The following is a 20,418-nucleotide window of genomic DNA, read 5'->3' as shown; positions in this document are numbered from 1 at the left end:
ACATAAAATATACACTGGATTTTAGAGACTTTTAGTACAAGGAAAGAATGTAAGGTATCTTTCAGCAGTTTTAAAATATTGATAACATGTTGAAGTTGTAATATTTTGGATATATTATTAAAATTAATTTTACCTGTTCTCTTTTACTTTTTAAAAATGTGGCTATTAAAAATTTCTAATTTCAGCCATAGCTGGTTTGGCTCAGTGGATAGGGTGTTGGTCCATGGACTGAAGGGTCCTGGGTTCGATTCTGGTCAAGGGCACATACGTGGGTTGCAGACTCAATCCCCAACCTTGGTTAGGGTGTGGGTGGGAGGCAACCAATCTATGTGTTTCTCTCTCTGTGTCTCTCCCCCTCCCTTCCACTCAAAAAAATCAATGGAAGAATATCCTCGGATGAGGATTAACAAAATAATAAAACAACCATATATTCATAAAGAAGCATAAATACCCTCATAAACAGAACAAAAAGCCTCATTTCTCATTTGGAAGACAGAGCATTGTCTTTTTTTAAAAAAATACATTTTTATTGATTTCAGAGAGGAAGGGAGAGGGAGAGAGAGATAGAAACATCAATGATGAGAGAGAATCATTGATTGGCTGCCTCCTGCATGCCCCAACTAGGGATTGAGCCTACAACCCAGGCATGTGCCCTGACCAGGAATTAAACTGTGACCTCTTGGTTCATAGGTTGATGCTCAACCACTGAGCCACTGTGGCTGGGCGACAAAGCATTGTCTTTAAAAAATTTTTTTTAAATTTCATATGTGTTTTGCATTATATTTCTATGTAATGCAATATATAAAGCTGCTGTAGAAATAGAGAAAGAAATGAAGACAGTTATAGACAAGGAACGTTTCATGGAGGAGATAGAACATCAGCTGTTTCTGGAGGGAATGGGACAGATCTCTTGTCTAGTAGAGTCACAGAAGGATGGCAAGTATGGTGGTGGCTTTGTAGATAAGAGCAAGAGCCCAAATTTAGAGTATTTGTGCGCAGCGTGGAAATACTCCAGGTGTAGAATGTTTGTTTTGAGGCGTAGTGGAAAATACGGATTTAAAGGGAGATAGGGTCATATTCTAGATGTTTTTTTGTTCTTGCACAGAATAAATGGTTAATATAGGGTGTCCTCAAAAAATGTATACACACTCTGGGTGATTATAAAGTCAGTGTTTATTAACATGCAGTTTATTTTAAAAATTTAAAAGTATCTATGGGAACGAATAATTCTTTGTCAATGCCTGTTTTCAAACTGATGACCAGTCTGGTCCAGGCAATGCTGATAATGCAAACATCAAGAATCATTTCTTTCTTAATTTGTGCACCCTCAATTTGCCAACTGGTGCCAGTTTTGTACTGTAAACTTTATCTTTTGTGCATCCCCTTAAAAGTCTAATGGATAAATTTTCTTTGTTCAAAGCTTAGTCTGACTTCACCCATTATTTCAGATCAGTAAAACCTGAAAAGAAGTGAAAATTAAGTAAGTTATCAGCTGTGAAAGTGTGTATACATTTTTTTGGGATACTTTGAATAATGTTTTAAGGCAGTTTTCAAACTTCCAGTAGCATTTTAGGATGAATTTTCTTTGGTCAAAGCTTAGTCTGGCTGAAAAGAAAGAAGCATCAATTGAATTATCAGCTGTTAAAATGTGTATGCATGTTTTTGGGACACCCTGTATATTTGACCAACTGTGTTAGAATGAGTAGTTCAGAACTGATCCAGTAAAGGGGAAGTTAAAACTTTTGGGGTAGATATAGGACGAAGGTAGAGTTTTAAAAAAATATATATATTTTTAATTGATTTTTTTACAGAGAGGAAGGGAGAGGGATAGAGAGTTAGAAACATCGATCAGCCGCCTCCTGCACACACCCTACTGGGGATGTGCCCGCAACCAAGGTACATGCCCTTGGCTGGAATCGAACCTGGGACCCTTGAGTCTGCATGCTGACGCTCTATCCACTGAGCCAAACCGGTTAGGGCGAAGGTAGAGTTTTGAGATTATTTTGGTGATGTGGGTGTGATGATTAGAGGTGAGAGGCTTGAGGTGGGGAGACCAATTGGGAGCTGCTATGAAAGTTGACGAGTCAGTTGATGAATGCTGGATTGGGATGGTGGTAGTGGGAATCAAAACAGATACATTCCCCACCCTTATAAAACTCAGTCTTGTGAGCGATACAGACCAGCAGTTCACATATAGTGAGATGAGGCAAGTACACAGTGCTGGGAAACCCAGAGGAAGGGCACCTACCTCGCTTGCAGTGAGGATTGGAGGAGGTAGGTCAGAGAATGCTTCTAGAGAAAGAGACATTTGTCACTGACCTGAGGGATGTGTGAAACGCCTCTGTAAGAACACTTAGGATGAAAGATTGGAAAGTAAATGTGTCAGAAGGGAGCACTGCTTGGAGAGCCAGGAGACTTGGGTGGCTATGGAAGTTATTTCTCCTTGCTGGGCTTCCGTTTCTTTGTATGTAAAATATGGATAGAGGACGAGATCTTCAAGGGTTAGCCTTCTGATTTAACTTTGTTAGTAAGCTCTTTTAAAGAAGAGAATAAGAGAAAGAATTCAGGGCCGGAAAACTGGGCTTTAGGAAGTGTCCAGATCGGGAGCATGAGGAGGGCAGGAGGTGGCCCCATAAGGGCACCTTGGTAGGGGAAGGAGGAAAACTGAGAAAATAGTATGCCCTGGGACCAAAACAGTTCTAAGATGCGGGGATGACCCCCATGGCGAAGCGCCAGAGGCCTGGGAGCGTGCCTTGTTCAGAGGTGTGTGCCCTAGTTGGGTTCCCGGGAAGCAGATATGAGGCAATGTTGAGAATACAAGAGGGTTACTGGGGAGAAACACCGATGGAAAAGAGAGGAAGCAGGATTGGGAAAGCTGTCAAACGACTTGACAAAACTGGGAGCCCTGGAACGCAGGTGGCCTGTAGAGGACCCCGTGCTGGGGAGAAATGATACCACCACTTTGCTCAGTCCTTGGCTGAGGTGGACCCTGAAGGCCCTGATAGCTGGCGCTGTCAGGTAACCACAGTCCTTGTAGCTGGGCTGCAGTTCCTTTTTGTTTGTTTTGTTAATCCTCACCCGAGGATATTTTCCCATTGATTTTTAGAGAGAGTGGGAAGGCAGGGGGAGAGACACAGAGAGAAATATCGATGTGAGAGAGACACATCCATTGGCTGCCTCCCGCATGTGCCCTTGACCAGAATCAACCCGAGGCCCTTCAGTGTTCAGGCCGGTGTTCTGTCCACTGAGACAAACCAGCTTGGGCTGCAGCTCCTGTTGTGAGGAGGGGTCTGAGGAGTGCATCTGTGTTGGCCACAGAATACTTTTGAGAAAGCAATTTCACAAGATTGATAGGGATAGAGCCATATGACAGGAGACATACGTAAGGAGACAGAGTGGTCAGCGTGGAGTAGTAGATTTGGGATCTTGATCATCACCTCGGGTGAACACAATGGCTTCAGAGAAGAGTGTTCTACTAAAATGAACTACCTAATTTCTCTTCTGCGGAGTTCTCTCTCACATGTTTGTTAATTCTTATCGAGTCCTTCCTTCAAAAACCTCTATATGAATTTTGAGGAAGTGGACTGCTTTACAAGACCTCAGGGCATATGAGTTATGCCTGCTAGTTCTAGTGGTGTTCATCACTAATTGGGGATATTGTTTTTTAATCTAAAAGTGATCTGAATTAGAGATTCCAATAAAAAATTCTTTCTGGAAAGAATATACTGATAGTAAAGTAAAAAAATTTAAAGACCCAGATCTGGATAAAGACAATGGAAAAGAAAAAGAAACAAAGAAGATTTTGAAAAAAAAATCTATGATTTCAGAGAGGAAGGGAGAGGGAAAGAGAGAGAGAAACATCAATGATGAGAGAGAATCATTGATTGGCTGCCTCCTGCACACTCCCTACTGGGGATCAAGCCCACAACCCGGGCATGTGCCCTGACTGGGAATCGAACCATGAGTTCCTGGTTCGTAGGTTGACGCTCAACCACTGAGCAACACCGGCCAGGCATGAAGATTCTTAAATGGGATGCATTTAGCTAACACTTGTTGAACATCAGGTACCCTCTCATCAGGCTTTGGTATTGCACAGATGGATGAAATACAAACCTTTTCTGTAAGGACCTTACAGAGTAGCAGGAGAGAGACACACAGATGATTCTTACACATGGTTTATCTTTGAGACAATCGTTATGCTGTAGTCTAGTGGGAGGCTGGAATCTAAGGAGGCTGTCTCAGACTGGGAGACTTTGTTGCCTATAGAGTGGTTTCTTCAAGAAGCAAAGTGTAGTTCTTCATGGATGACTCAAAAGTGAGTTAACTCCATCAACTTAGAATGAGCTCTTCAGATTTTATAATTTTATTGGTGCTTTCTAGCTGGAACCCCAAGACATATTTAAAATGTTCCATAACTATAAAAGCTTCACTTTGTTCTGATTATGAAGATAATACCTAGAATATTCAAACAGCACATTAAAGTATACAGGCGAAGGTAAAAGCACCCGAAATTCCATGACCAAAGGCAGATGCAATTAACTTTTCAGTGCATATCTTTCTTACATCTCTCTTTTTCTCCCCCTCCCTCCCTCTCTCTCCCTTTACCCTACATGGACACACATGCACATATACATGCATCTATATCCTTTTATAGAAATGAGATAATGTTTCACATGCTTTTGTAACCTTTCTTTACCGTATTAACAATTTTTTTATTATTATTTTTATTAGTTAAGGTATTACAAATGTGTCCTCATCCCCCTATTAACCCCCAACCCCCCCCTACTGTATTAACAATTTTTTAAAAACTGTAATTAAATTTATTGGGGTAACATTGGTTAAAAACATAAATTTCAAGTGTACAACTTTATAATACAATATCTATATTCTCCCATTATATAGTTGACTCCCTTCACCTTCTTTCTCCTCCCCTCACCCCCTTTCCCCTCTGGTAATCACCATTCTATTGTCTGTGTCTATGAATTTTTTTGTTTTGTTTGTGCATATGTCACCTTTTGTTTTATATCTCACATATTAGTGAAATCAAATGGTTCTTGTCTTTTTTTATCTGACTTATTTCACCTTGCATGATACTGTCAAGATCCATTCATGTTTTGCAAATGGCAATATTTCATCTTTTTTTTTTTTTAATCCTCACCCAAGGATATTTTTCCATTGATTTTTAGAGAGAGTTGAAAGGCGGGGGAGAGAGAAACATCGATGTGAGAGAGACACATCTATGGGTTGCCTCCTGCACAATCCTGACCAGGGCTGGGGATTGAACCTGCAACTGAGGTATGTGCCCCTGACCAGGAATCGAACCTGGGACCCTTTGGTCCGTAGGCTGACTCTCTAACCAATGAGAAACTGGCCAGAGTGCAGTATTTCATCTTTTTAAAAATATTTTTATTGATATCAGAGAGGAAGGAAGAGAGAGAGAGAGATAGAAACGTCAATGATGAGAGAGAATCACTGATTGGCTGCCTTCCGCACGCCCCACACTGGGGATCGAGCTGCAACCTGGGCACGTGCCTTGACCAGGAATCCAACTGTGATCTCCCAGTTCACAGGTCCATGCTTAACCACTGAGCCATGCTGGCATGGCTTTCATCTTTTTACAGCCCACTAGTATTCCATTGTATTTACGGACCACATTTTCCTTATCCAGTCAAAGGAGACTCAGGTTGTTTTTATGTCTTGGCTACTGTGAATAATGCTGCAGTGAACATAGGGGTACATCTATCTTTACAAATACAAGCGTTTTCAAAATTTTTGGGTAAATACCTAGAAGAGATTTCTGGGTCATATTGTAGCTCCATACTGATTTTCATTATGGCTGCACCAATCTACATTCCCGCCATCAGTGTACGAGTGTTCGCTTTTTTTCACATCTTCTCCAACACTTGCTATTTCTTGTCTTATTGATGATAGCCATTCGAACAGGTGTGGGGTGGTATCTCACTGTGGTTTTGTTTTGCATTTCTCTTATAAGTAGTGAAGTTGAGCATATTTTCATATATCTGTTGGCCATCTGCATATCTTACTTGGAAAAGTGTTTATTCAGGTCCTTAGCCCATTTTAAAATTGAACTGTTGTTTTTTGTTGTTGAGTTGTATGAGTTCTTTATGTATTTTGGATATTAGCCCCTTATTGGAGGTATCATTTGCAAAAATCTCCCATTTGGATGCTTGTCTTTTTGTGTAACCTATTTTCTTAAACAGTGTGTTAAGGTATCGTTCCATATCAATGCACATAGCTACAGACACCATTATTTTTAATGGCTCTAGACTAGTTCACTGTGCTGATGCATTGTGCTTTGTTTAACCACATTCTTATCCACAAATATTTGAGATGTTTTGATGTTTTCAATCAGGGATACTGCTGACCATCCTATAATACATAGGACACCTCCTCTTGCTCCCTGAACAAAGAATTATCTGGCCCAAAATGTCAGTAGTGTTGGAGAAAACCTGCTCTACACTCTCTCCAGTGTTAGGGTGTTGGCAATCTTTACTCCCCTGTGTGTGCTCAAACACCAGGAAAAAAGTAATTGCCTTTAAAATTGGCATTGTTTTGATTACTGGTGAGGGCAAGCATCTTTTCCTATCTTTATTAGTCATTAGTTCCTTTTGTGAATTTTCTATTCATGTCTGTTGTCCATTTTTTTATTAGGTGTTCATTTTTTACTTAATAATTTCCAAGGGTGATTTGAATATTGGACTTTTGTTGGTTTATGGTGTCTCTCTCTCTCTCTCTCTCTCTTTTTTTTTTTTTTTGGTGTCACTTTTTAAAGGGAAGTTTACAATTTTTTATATGGTGAAATTTGGCAGTATTTTCTGAAGAGGGCTAAGTTAATGAGTTATCCAAAATAACTTAATAAAGGCGGTTCATTAAGTATGTAATCCATTGGCATCAACTGTAATTGAGAGGCATATATTCTGTGGGCAACATCGCAACAGATGGTTTTGAGTTAGATTTCCTGCCTTAATCTGTCCGTAAGTGTTATGCTCCTACCCAATTCTCCCTTAGCTCTATGCTGGTTACTGTGAAGGGTATGGAAGAAAAATATTAGGCAGGGTTTCCTCCCTCACTGAGCTGTAGTTAGATATTTGAGATATTGCCAGCACATGAAACAATTTAAATGCTAACAGGAATTCAGTGCAGGGGCGGGTGGTGGCGGGGGCAGCGAAGGTTTCCCAGAGTTCGTGAGGTTTCCCAGTCTTGAAGGATATGATGAGGGAGAAGGGAATGTTTCCAGCACAGGGCATCGTTGTGGGACAGGCACTGAGGAGACCTGGGTTCTCCTCCCTGCTTCGGCACTAATCAGTGTGTGACTGAGGCCATGTCTCAGACCCCAGTCTTTTTATCTGTGAAATGAGATAGCAGTAGGCTGTTTCCTAAGATTGTTGTCATTATTAAAGTACTAGAGGGCCCTGTGCACGAAACTCATGCACTCGGGAGCGGGTGGGTTCCTCAGCCTGGCCTGTGCCCTCTCACAGTTCGGGAGCCTTTGGGGGATGTCCGAGTGATGGCTTAGCCCGCTCCCCACAGACATTCTTAGCGCTGCTGGGAGGCTCCTGCCACCGCCACTGCACCCCGCCAGCCATGAGCCTGGCTTCTGGCTGAGTGGTGCTCCCCCTGTGGGAGCGCACTGATCACCGGGGGCAGCTCCTGCGTTGAGCGTCTGCCCCCTGGTGGTCAGTGTGCGTCATAGCGGCCGGTTGTTCTGCCATTCAGTTGATTTGCATATTAGCCTTTTATTATATAGGATTGTGGTTTTACTGTTTACTGAGAATTTTTGGAATTAATTTGTTTGACATTTATTGAAAGCCTTCTGCATTCTAGATAGCATGTTAGGTGCTGTGGGAATGCAAGGATGGGTAAGGAATGGGTCTTTCAGAAATTTATAATCTTATGGGAGAGAAAAATTATGTGTGGTAGTGTAAAACAAGAAATACAGAGTGCTTCAGAAATAATATTTGGGTGGTGGGGGCTTTAGAAAGGCATGGCATTTATGTTAGGTAGGGGTACGAGCAAATGGCTGGAGGAGGAAGGAGGGTGGTGCAGGGTTTGTTTGGGGTACAGTGGAGTCAATTTGTTTGGCTCAATTTGTACAGTTGGTGCAGAGGTTAGGAAAAAAAAAATAAGGCTAAAAAGGTAAATTGGGGTTGGCTTTTTGAGTGAGTTAAATGTGGAGCTCAGATACTTACTTTGTCACTGGAAAAGAACCAAACTGAAGTGGCTGTGTCCTGGCCTGGTCTGGAATGTGTGGGTTCTTGACGATTTGTGTCCAGGTAATTTTGAGAGTACATTTATTAAAGTTGGGGGCAGTGAAACAAAGGAAGGGCTTAAGAGGCAAGATCATAGCACCAGGAGTGGGCCGACGAAACGTGAGGAAGAGTCGAGTCTATGCTAGGCGCCTTGGACCTTTAGAAAGAAAGTCATGGAGGCAGAAGAAGTGAGCCAGCTGAGTTTCGTGGACTCTGGAAACAATTACAGAGGCAAAAGGAGGCCCTTGGAGACAGATTCAGGGGGTTAGCCTGGGACAAGCTGCTGCTGCCTGCTGCTCCCCTGCTTGCAAGTCTCCTGGAAGCTTTGAAGCTTAGGAGAAAGAAAGTGAAGAGACACTCCTGAGAAAAGAAGGTGCCGGGGAGGTGCAGGTGTGCTCAGGGGAGAGTGAGCCCTGGGTTCTTTGTCTTAAGAGTTTTTATCTGTTTTCTAAAGGCGGGAATTTTATTCTCATTCAGAATATTTGCCAACTTTCCAGGTGTGTCCTTTGATATACTGATGTATCAAAATTAGTGTATGGAGGGATCAGGATCATTCTCTGGTCAGTTTCACCTTCAAGGAATGTCACTGGAGAGGGACCACTGGGATCTGGAACCAAGGCTGGTCTGGAATGTGTAAACCACTTGCTCCTAAGTGTCTTTGGTTAGGGAAGATAAGACCTTGCGATTTATGGTCTGGCTGTAAATTGCTCAGCCTTGTTTAGTTATCTGTCACAGTTTCCCTATTCCACTTGCCAAGGAATTTTTCCAGCTCCCTACTAACCTGCCTCACTTCGGTTTTACTTTTGTAGGCTTTTGATGAATAAACAGCAGTTGAAGATGAATTTGGTAAAAGTGTCTGGAATGGTGATTGATGGCATTCCCATAGCAAATAGCCTGAGTGAGCAATGACTGAGATTTCTGAGGCTGAATATAATAAAGATTTCAGGGTGGGGCCAAAGCAGGTTTACAGCTGTGAGAACGTGAAACGCAGTGTTAGTATTTAGTAATTACTATACTAACACTGCGTTTCACGTTCTCACAGCTGTAAACCTACTTTTGCCCGAACCCAAACTTAAAGCAAGCAAGCAGGACTTAAGCAGTGACAAGCAGGATGAAGGATATGATTAGGAAGGGGAAAATGACTCCATGAGATAAGGGGCGGGACTTCTGTGAAGACAATGCTCTTAAGGCAGGGCCTAGCACGGGTAGGAAATGGGTCACTCTGGCTCATTGTTAGGAGGAGTTTTCTGGTAACTTGCCATTAGCTTGAAATTTTATAAATCTGAAAGGAATTTTCATGTTTTAAAAAAAGATTGCCCATTATGAATTATAATTCTGTAATTGTGTCCGTTCAGATAAGCTTGTTGGAATAGAGATCTCCGCCCCCCTCTCTTTCAGTGCTGAATTGTGCCCATTACGCACATCCTGTAAAGGGAAACTGTGACTGGGGGGGCATGTTTCAGAGAACTTTTATAATCTCTACATCTTTGGGAGGGAGGAGGGTAAAGATTATGCACTCATGTGTGTTAAAACACTGTTAGCTGTTCATCATTCTTGATTTCATTTTCATGATAGTTGGAGCAAAATGCTTAAAAAGGGTAAATGGCAAACCACCGAACAGGAACAGACCACACAAGCAGGGCTCATGCAGCTAATTAGTCATCTCTTGTCAGCCCAGTCAGTCCCTGCAGAGCAGCAGACAGCTAGGAAGGAGCTGGAGAGATGAGTTTCTGGCATGGTGATGGATCTATTGTAGTAACCATAGTTTATTCTTCAAATCAGGGGAATGAGAGCAAAGTTGCTTGCAATCACGTGGGTGCTAAAAGAATGGCCTTTGGAGGAACAGGCATGTAAAGTGGGATATATTGCCCGGCTGGCGTGGCTCAGTGGTTGAGCGTGGAGGTCATGGTTGAATTCCCGGTCAAGGCACAACATGCCCGGGTTGCGGGCTTGATTCCACTGTGGGGCGTGCAGAGGCAGCCGATCAATGATTCTCTCTCATCATTGATGTTTCTATCTCTCTCTCCCTCTCATTTCCTCTCTGAGATCAATAAAAATATATTTTAAAAAATTAGCATCAACTGCTGTTTAAGCTTATGGAGTGTTTGCTTCTTGTGACTAGATTTTATTCTGACCTTCAAGATTTTGTTTTTTTGATACATTTTACATTTTATTTTAGAAAAATTTGATTTACTGTCTAGGGTTGTTAAAAAATGCTGATAAAAAATTTTAAAAAGTTTTAAAGGCAGCACACATTTTTTCTCTCAGTAACAAAACCTTTTCAGTTACCTAGTCTTCAGTTTGTTGTTTTGTTTGAAGAAGACTTCCCTATTCTAGGCCTTACTAACAATGAAGAAAGATGAATTTCTGATCTAAATTATAGTTCTTTTGTTGAATTCATGAAACATGTTTGGGTTGACAGTTAAGGATTGAGCTTTAAAAATTTTTTTTAAAAATATATTTTATTGATTTTTTTACAGAGAGGAAGGGAGAGGGATAGAGAGTCAGAAACATCGATGAAAGAGAAACATTGATCAGCTGCCTCCTGCATGCCCCCTACTGGGGATGTGCCCGCAACCAAGATACATGCCCTTGACCGGATCGAACCTGGGATCCTTCAGTCCCCAGGCGGACGCTCTATCCACTGAGCCAAACTGGTCAGGGCAAGCTTTTAAAATTTTAGAGATGAGTCCAACTCATTTTGCAGTGAGTATACAGAGACCAAGTGATTAAGTAGCAAAATATTAAAATATTTAAAAAGGGAAAATGGCAAACCACTGAACAGGAACAGACCACGTGAGCAGGGCCAACACTCAGGTCTCCTCACATAGGAGGTTGTGCTTTTCTCAGAATTTGCTTAACTAGATGAAGGTGGTTTAGAAAATTGTCACTGAATTCAGCTATCCCTGTATTTAACAAAAGTACTGTCTTATTGTCCAAAGCTGAAGTCTGAAGTTCAAATCTAAATCTGTTGTAATGTGCCCCACGAATCACAGAAGGATGCCTCAAGAAGTCAAATTAAAGAGTCACATTTATTGCAGTCTGGGACAATGAGGGGCCATTCCCCAAATCTCATAGTGCTAAGATGGTGGCAAAACCAGACTTATATAGGCAAAGATCACAAAGGTATTGATTACACCTCAAGGTTTGGAATGAGGAACCTGGTTTGCAAAAAAGCAGTTTACAGAAGCAGAATTAAGCATGTTAATTATAGTTTTGGGTCTCGGGGTCACTGAATTGACAGAAATACATTATCTAGAGCAGGGGTCCTCATACTTTTTAAACAGAGGGCCAGTTCACTGTCCCTCAGACCGTTGGAGGGCCGGACTATAGTTTAAAAAAAAACTAGTCGGCTGCTAAGTAACAGGCAGCGGTGGCAAAAACGCCCGGCGGGCTGGATAAATGTTTTCGGGGGGCCGCATGTGGCCCGCGGGCCGTAGTTTGAGGACCCCTGATCTAGAGTCCTCGGGTCTGGAATGAGGAACCTAGTTTGCAAAAAGCAGTTTAAACAGCATGCTATAAACACATTATCTAGAGCCCTTGGGTAACCTGGGTTAAACTTAGGCACATTATCTAAATTACAGTTTTGGGTCTAGAGCCCTCTGACCTTGGGATAACTGTGCTGTCCTTCCCAGGTGAAGGAAAATGTGCTTTCTAAGACCAGTATGACCACAACCCATGGGATATTCACATTACAATCAATAAGGCATTTAATTGAATGGGATGATTTATATAATTCAGAAAATCAAAATAACCTGTCCATTGTTAAACAAAGCAAATAGGTACCATACTTCAAATCTTTTTCAGTGAGGCCAGTGAATTGAACTACCTACCTACGAAAAACGATGTTCCATATTACTAGAGAGTGTTGCACTAGGGATGAAAAAAACCTGAGTTTTAGTCTCAGTTCTGCTAAGTACTGTAACCTTAGTCAAGAAAAACAAATGGAATCTCTTTGAATTTAATCTCTTTGGCCAGTACTCACCAGCTGTAAGGTAACAAGGGTGACAATATACTGTTCAGGCCCCCTGCCAGGACTCTAAGTTGGAGGATCTATGAAACCCAAAAGCAGAGAGAGGGGTGGGCATGGGAGAGATTGGTGTCCCCTTTTTGTTCCCTGAGGATTTTGCATTAATCAACTGCTTTCTCATATTCTTCTATCTGGAAAGCCTTCTGATTTCCCCCAAACCTTTTCCTATCTAAAGCTCTCCTTATTTTAAGGCCCGCGTTACTTCTCACTTCCTCTAGGAAGTCACTGTAGCACACACAGTTTCTCCTTTCTGAATTCATTTATTGCCCTTACATCTCATTCATCTGTTAATCATGGTTCATTGCTGTGGAATATGTCTTCCTTTTATATCTAATCTCTAGGGAGTAGGTTAATGTAGAAGAAAAAGTATAGATTTTGACGATCGATTTGGCTGTGTGCTCTTTCTAGTATATATTTACCCTTTAAAATAGGTAGTATATTTTTGAACAGGTTTTTTGTGGGTTTGTTTTTTTTTTGACAGTGAAAAGGGCAAGGCACAGTGAAAAGTCATCTATCCCTAGTCTAACATCAAACTAGTCTTTCCCCCTCTGTTATTAGTGTCTTACATATCCTCCTGGAGTTTTCTTATATTTTCTTCCTTTTCCTTTTACATATAGATGACACACTAATGCTTTTTTTCACCTATTTTATCTTGGAGATCTTTTCCTGTCACTACACAGTGAGCTTCCTCATTGTTCTTAAAGTTTTATAGATGGACCATAATTAACCAGTGGTTGGGAATTTTTACTTGGGTAAAGCCCCAAATGATTTTAAAATTTGAATGACCTTTGAGCCTAATCTGAGAAATAGACTCTTCATTCATCTAAAACTTATATTCCTGCAGTACATCACAATTTTTAAGCACTTTACATTCTTAAAGTTTATCTTCACAAAATCTCTTTGGGGGTAGATAATTACTTTATAGGTTTTACCAGATAAGTAGAGCAAGGAAATATTTACTTAGGGCTTTGCTGACTAGGGTGTAAGGTTCCTCAGTAAAAGCTCCACTGTTTGTGTGCTCTATTACAAATGGAGGGTTTGCTTGAGAAACACAGCCTGGTTTGTAGGGGCCGATAAAAGTCCTCATTACTTCATTTATAACCATTTGCGAACTTACTTCCTTTACTTTACCTACTTCCTTAAAACCAGTAGAGCGTGTAGAAAAGGATCTGCACAGAAATGAAGCTTTGAGAAGCAAAACAAATGTAGAAAGAAGCTATGCAAATACTCTTTTTATAGATTCAATTTTTTAAGTCTTAAAAAATCCTAACTGAAATACATTTATGCAGAAAAATGTGACTTGCTTAATAGAATGGAAAGTCTTCTTTGAGATGAGTGTGGCTCCTTAAGTGATTAAATGGGTAGGGCTGAGAAGAACAGGAAATTTTAACCTGGGATTTAACACTTAGTAATAATCTCTGTTAAAGGAAGCACAGCCTTAGCTATGTAATTTGACCTGTTAAGAATGCACGGATGACATGAAAGGAATTTAAGTTTTCTTTTTAAATTTTCATTTAATGTGAAACAAGATTAGTGTTGAGCTAGAGCCCAAACTGCTAATTCAACGGAATGTGCAAGTGTGTGACTTAGGCTGTCACCAAGGCCAGTAACCCTTTACATATGGGATGCAAAATATTTTGACTGTTTTAGTAACTCCTGAGGTATTTTTTGCTATGACTCTTCCCATATTTATAAACTGGGCCCTTGATGTCTTTCTCTTTTTACACTTACACTCCTAAATACTAATACTGAAAACAGCCTAACATCATAGATTTTTAGAGATGTTTGGACATGTAGAGATTACCAATTCACATTTGTTATATTTGTATATTAACTTGGCCCTTCCTATGGAACAGATGAGGAAATGGCAGCCCCGAGAGGTTGTGATTGGCCGGGGCCAGGCACCTTGTCCAGAGCCCCAGCTGCAGCTGCCCAGTCAGTACGAGGTTCTTTCTTTATTTCTTTTTTTAAAAAATATATTTTTTATTGATTTGAGAGAGGGAGAGAGAGATAGAAACATCCATGATGAGAGAACATCATTGATTGGCTGCCTCCTGCATGCCCCCTATTGGGGATTGAGCCCACAACCCGGGCATGTGCCCTTGAACGGGATCGAACCCCGGACCCTTCAGTCTGCAGGCGGACGCTCTATCCACTGAGCCAAACTGGGCCGAGGTTCTTTCTTACAGCTCTCATTGACTGACCCTGCTCTTCTTGGGGAGAAGTTTAATTTTGAACACATTCTCTTGCTCTTTCCCCCCTTTTTCTTTCTAATGTGGGACAATTAATAAAAGACTACAAGTACTATAGTCAGGGGTCTTGCATGGAGCCTAGCTCAATGTGGGCATGAAAGAGAGACTCGTTTGAAGTGAACCACAACTGGGGGAGGAATGAGAGACACTCCTGGGTAACAAGTGAGGAGCTGGCAGCTGAGCAGTACTCACCGCGCAGTTGCTGGTTTATTCTCCCCCTTCCTCCCCCTAGGGCAGGGAGCAGCCAGTTGTGTTCAGGCAGTGAAGGTGCCAGGAGCTGGTTCGTGGAGGCCTCTAACGCCGTTCTCTCTCTCCTAGGTCCTCTCCCATAACCTGTGCACGGTGCTGAAGGTTCCCCACGATCCGGTGGCCCTGGAAGAGCACTTCCGGGATGATGATGAGGGGCCCGTCTCCAATCAGGGCTACATGCCCTATTTAAACAAGTTCATTCTGGAAAAGGTATGAGTCCAACCTCTTCTTGCTTACAGCGTTGTTTGATGTGCATATTTCAAGTGGGCCCCAGAGCCCCTGCTGGGTGAGTTCACTTGTGAAGCATCAAGAGGTAAAGAAAGGAAAGAAAGAAGGAGAGACCAATGATTCTTCCTATTTCTCCCTCATCTCTACTGTCTTCTAAAACTTGGTGTGATATTTTCCCCACTTGGTTCATTTTTGGAGATTAAGAACTATATTTTGTATTAATCGGTACCTGTTTTCTCTTAGAGTCCTTTTTTTCCCTTTAAAAAAATCTATTTATTTATTTATTTATTTATTTAATTAATTATTAGTTTTTAATCCTTGCCTGAGGATATTTTCCCATTGATTTTTAGAGAGAGTAGGAGAGAGAGGGAAAGACAGAGAGAAAGAAATATCGATGTGAGAGAAACACATTGACTGGTTACCTCTTGCAGGAAGGAGCCTACAACCAAGGTATGTACTCTTGACTGGAATTGAACCCGGGACCCTTCGGTCTACAGGCTGATGCTCTATCCACTGACCCAAACTGGCTAGAGCTTTTTCCTTTTTTTAAAAATATTTTTTTTTATTGATTTCAGAGAGGAAGGGAGAGGGAGAAAGAGATAGAAACATCAATGATGAGAGAGAATCATTGATCGGTTGCCTCCTGCACGCCCCCCACTGGGGACTAAGCCTGCAACCCGGGCATGTGCCCTGACTGGGAATTGAACCGTGACCTCCTGGTTCATAGGTTGACACTCAACCACTGAGCCATGCTGGCCAAGCTGCAGATCTTTTTTAATACACATGCAAACACATACTACACAATAGTACATAATGTTTTGTTTCTACATGAATAGCATTATGCTGTACATAGAGTTCCACTTTTTAAAAAAATATATTTTATGGATATTTTACAGAGAGGAAGGGAGAGGAATAGAGAGTTAGAAACATCGATGAGAGAGAAACACCGATCAGCTGCCTCCTGCACACCCCCTACTGGGGATGTGCCCACAACCAAGGTACATGCCCTTGACTGGAATCGAACCTGGGACCCTTCAGTCCGCAGGCTGTCGCTCTATCCACTGAGCCAAAGCGGTTAGGGCTAGAGTTCCACTTTTTTCACTTTTTTTAACTGAAAAATATATTAGTGTCATTTTCCATATCATGTACATTTATTTTAGGTATGAAGGTAATCATATGAAGGATTGGGAATTCCTGCTTTTGCCTGTTCATAACACCAAGCATGAAATTTTAATTTAACCTTAAAATTAAAGACAATAATAATAATAATAATAATAAAGCCTTTAAAAAGTGACAGTGAGAGCTTTGGCCAGGTAGAGTGTTGTCCTAATAAGCCAAGATTCGGGTTCAATCCCCAGTCAGGGCACATACAAGAATCAACTGATGAATGCATAAATAAGTGGAACAATAAATCTATGCCCCTCTCTTCCTCTCCCTTCCAACCTCTCTCTAAAATCCAATAAATTAAAGTGACAGCGATAATACTTTTAAATTAAAAAATAAAATGCATTAAAAAATTCTTATTTCCCACCACCTAATTACCACAACTATTTACATATTTTTTTTCCTGTGGCTTCTTTGTATTTTTAATGCTTTATATATATATAAATTCTTTTTGTTATTTAGTGCCTTTGTATAATAGCAAAGTACAGTAATTAAAATGTATAATAATAATTTAAGTTAGTAGTTTGGAAAATGCCAAATGTTGGTCAGGCTTCTTCTCAAAAAATCCTTATATTTTTCAGAAATTTTGTAGCAAAGATTGTCAAAATTAGTGTTTTCACTTATGAAGTACTCCTTGTAACTATATCTGTAATTTCCTAGTCAGTCTCATAATACAATTTTCTGCTCTTTATTTGTGTGTGTGTATGTTTTATATTTATATTTATATATATATATATATATATATTTAATATTTTCCTTGCAGAAATGATAACATTGCCTTGACCATGCTTTAATTAGAAAAAAAGAGAGAGAAACCACACTATAATAAGATTTTTTTTTAATTAAATCTTTATTGGTCAGATTACATTTGTTCCTCTTTTTTTTTTCCCCCATAACTCCCTACCTCCCAGTTCCCGCCCCACCCTCCGCCCTCACTCCCCACCCACTGTCCTCATCCATAGGTGCACGATTTTTGTCCAGTCTCTTCCCGCATCTCCCATTCCCCTTTCCCCCCCCAAGAATAGTCAATCCATTCCCTTTCTATGTTCCTGATTCATTATAATCACCAGTTCATTCTGTACATCAGATTATTTATTCACTTGATTCTTAGATTCACTTGTTGATAGATGCATGTTTGTTGTTCATAATTTGTATCTTTACCTTTTTCTTCTTCCTCTTCTTAAAGGATACCTTTCAGCATTTCGTCTAATACTGGTTTAGTGGTGATGAACTCCTTTAGCTTTTCCTTATCTGTGAAGCTCTTTATCTGACCTTCAATTCTGAATGATAGCTTTGCTGGATAAAGTAATCTTGGTTGTAGGTTCTTGGTATTCATCACTTTGAATATTTCTTGCCATTCCCTTCTGGCCTGCAAAGTTTCTGTTGAGAAATCAGCTGACAGTCATATGGGTATTCCCTTGTAGGTAATTGACTGTCTTTCTCTTGCTGCTTTTAAGATTCTCTCTTTGTCTTTTGCTCTTGGCATTTTAATTATGATGTGTCTTGGTGTGGTCCTCTTTGGATTCCTTTTGTTTGGGGCTCTCTGCGCTTCCTGGACTTGGAAGTCTATTTCTTTCACCAGGTAGGGGAAGTTTTCTGTCATTATTTCTTCAAATAGGTTTTCAATATCTTGCTGTCTCTCATCTTCTGGCACCCCAATAATTCTGATATTAGTGCGCTTGAAGCTGTCCCAGAGGCTCTTTACACTATCTTCGTATTTTCGGATTCTTTTTTCATTTTGCTTTTCCGGTTGGGTGTTTTTTGCTTCTTCGCATTTCAGATATTTGACATGATTCTTGCACTCCTCTGGTCTGCTGTTGGGTGTCTGTATAATATTCTTTATTTCAGTCAGTGTATGCTTAATTTCTAGTTGGTTCTTTATCACAACATCGAGGGTCTCATTAGATTTCGTGAGGCTCTCATCAAGTTTATTGGCAGCTTTTAGCACATTATTGAAAGCCCTCAAAAGTGCGTTTTTTAGCTCTATATCCTCCATTTCTGTCATGTTTTTTTGTCTCCGCATTTTTTATGCTTTCTTGGTGCACCCCCTTGTGGTCTTTGTGCGCAGAAATGAAATAAGATTTAATCAAACTCAAAAGCCAAATATTGTATGATTCCATTTATGTGAAATGTTCTAAATAGGTAAATACATCTATAATAATAAAAGCATAATATGCTAATTAGACCAGACATCCTTCTGGACGAAGCTGGGGCTGTGAGGGAAGCCTGGGTCCCGGTGCCAGAGGGAAGCTGGTGTCGGCAGCTGGGGGAAGGAAGGCCCACTCTTGCATGAATTTTGTGCATCGGGCCTCTAGTCTATATATATAAAAGCCTAAGCAACTATTTGACCATTTGATTGGTAGCTAAAATGTGCACTGACACCGGGGGGCAGACGCTCAATGCACAGGCATGGAAACATGGAACAGACTGATAAATCTCAGAGGGACTGGGGGAGAGGGGAGGGCGGGAAGAGATTAACCAAAGATCTTATATGTATACTAGAGACCTGGTGCATGGAAAATTTTGTGGAGTTTTCTCAAAAGATTAAAAATGGAACTGCCTCATGACCCAGTGATTCCACTTCTGGGATTTATCTGAAGAAACCCAAACCCAAAACACTAATTTGAAAGAATATTTGCACCCCTATGTTCATTGCAGGGTTATTTATAATAGCTAAGTTAGGGAAGCCACCCAAGTGCCCATCAATAGACCAGTGTATAAAAAAGCTGTGGTGTGCCCTGGCGGATGTGGCTCAGTTGGTTGAGTGTTGTGACCTGCACTGAAAGGTTGCTGGTTCGATTCCCAGTCAGGACACATGCTCAGGTTGCGGGCTTGAACCCCAGTAGAGTGTGTGTGGGAGGCATCTGATCGATGTTACATCAATGTTTCTCTCTCCCTCTACCTTCCCCTCTCTCTTAAAATTAATAAAAAAATATTTTAAAAAAGCTGTGGTACATTTATACAATGGAATATTATATTACTCAGCCATAAAAAAGGATGAAATCTTACCATTTGCTACAGCATGGAGGACTTCGAGAGTATTAAGCTCAGTGAAATAAGTCTGTCAGAGAAAGATAAATACCATATGATTTCACTTATATGTGGAATCTAAAGAACAAAGTAAGCAAACAAAATGGAAATAGACTCAGATACAAAGAGGGAACTGGTGGCTGCCGGATGGGAAGGAGGGTTGGGGCACCGGGTGAAAGAGGTGAAGGGACAGAGAAGCACAAATTAATTGATAGTCACGGGGAAGTAAGTAAAGCATAGGAACGATAGTCAATAAAATTGTGTATGGCGTCAGATAGACACTGGAATTATTGAGGGGAACACTATGTAAAGTATATGATTGTCTAACCACTAAATAAGCAAGCAAACAAACAAAAACCAACCAACCAACAAAAAACCTCGTGAGTATACTAAAAACGAGTGTATCGCCCACTTTAAAGAGTGACTCTTACGGTACATGAATTATCTACATATATAAAAGCCCAAGTGACCGTTCGACTGTTTGACTGGTTGACCAGTAGCTATGATGTGCACTGACCACCAGGGGGCAGACGCTCAACGCAGGAGCTGCCCCCTGGTGGTCAGTGCACTCCCACAGCGGGAGCACAGCTCAGCTGACCAACGGGCGCCAGACTCTGGTTTCATGGCTGGTGAGCCTCTCCTGTGGACACTCCTCCTGCTGCCCCTCCCCCATTCACTCTGGGACCGGCATCAGGATTGACTGGACGTGAGCCTGCAGGTGCTTCTCGGTCATGGGCGCACTGGTATCGCTCTAGGATGGATGTGCGGAGACCACAGCAGAGCGGCAGTGAGCCTACTGAGTGGTGGCGGCAGCAGGAGCAGTGGGCCAGGATGAGCAGTAGCGGCGCCCGGCTCAGGGGACGCCTCAGGCTCGGGCTCCTCCCTGGCTGTCTGCCACTTCACACACTGCTACATCTCTTGGGGGATGTAGGACTGCCGGTTTTGGCTGATCCCTGCAGGCCAGGCCAAGGGACCCCACTGGTGCACAAATTTGTGCACTGAGCCTCTAGTACAGTGATGGTGAACCTTTTGAGCTCGGCGTGTCAGCATTTTGAAAAACCCTAACTTAACTCTGGTGCCGTGTCACATATAGAAATTTTTTGATATTTGCAACCATAGTAAAACAAAGACTTATATTTTTGATATTTATTTTATATATTTAAATGCCATTTAACAAAGAAAAATCAACCAAAAA

At 41.2% G+C, this 20,418-nt stretch overlaps 1 protein-coding gene across 2 annotated transcripts in view; it reads left to right on the top strand.

Moving 5' to 3' along the window:
- The window catches only part of SWAP70 (switching B cell complex subunit SWAP70), a 73,295-nt gene that overhangs the window by 10,908 nt on the left and 41,969 nt on the right, over positions 1-20,418 (top strand). For both annotated transcript variants that reach the window (XM_070425319.1, XM_070425318.1), the window contains exon 2: positions 14,871-15,011. In XM_070425319.1, the coding sequence (XP_070281420.1) occupies positions 14,871-15,011 (141 nt within the window). The remainder of the gene's footprint in view (positions 1-14,870; positions 15,012-20,418) is intronic.

Source organism: Myotis yumanensis, unplaced genomic scaffold (genome assembly GCF_028538775.1).
Source record: "Myotis yumanensis isolate MYYU_CA2020_CCGP unplaced genomic scaffold, mMyoYum1.0.hap1 SCAF_10, whole genome shotgun sequence".
NCBI classification, from domain to species: domain Eukaryota; kingdom Metazoa; phylum Chordata; class Mammalia; order Chiroptera; family Vespertilionidae; genus Myotis; species Myotis yumanensis.
The sequence above is the reverse complement of the archived record's forward strand: the minus strand, read 5'-3'. Positions and strand labels throughout refer to the sequence as shown.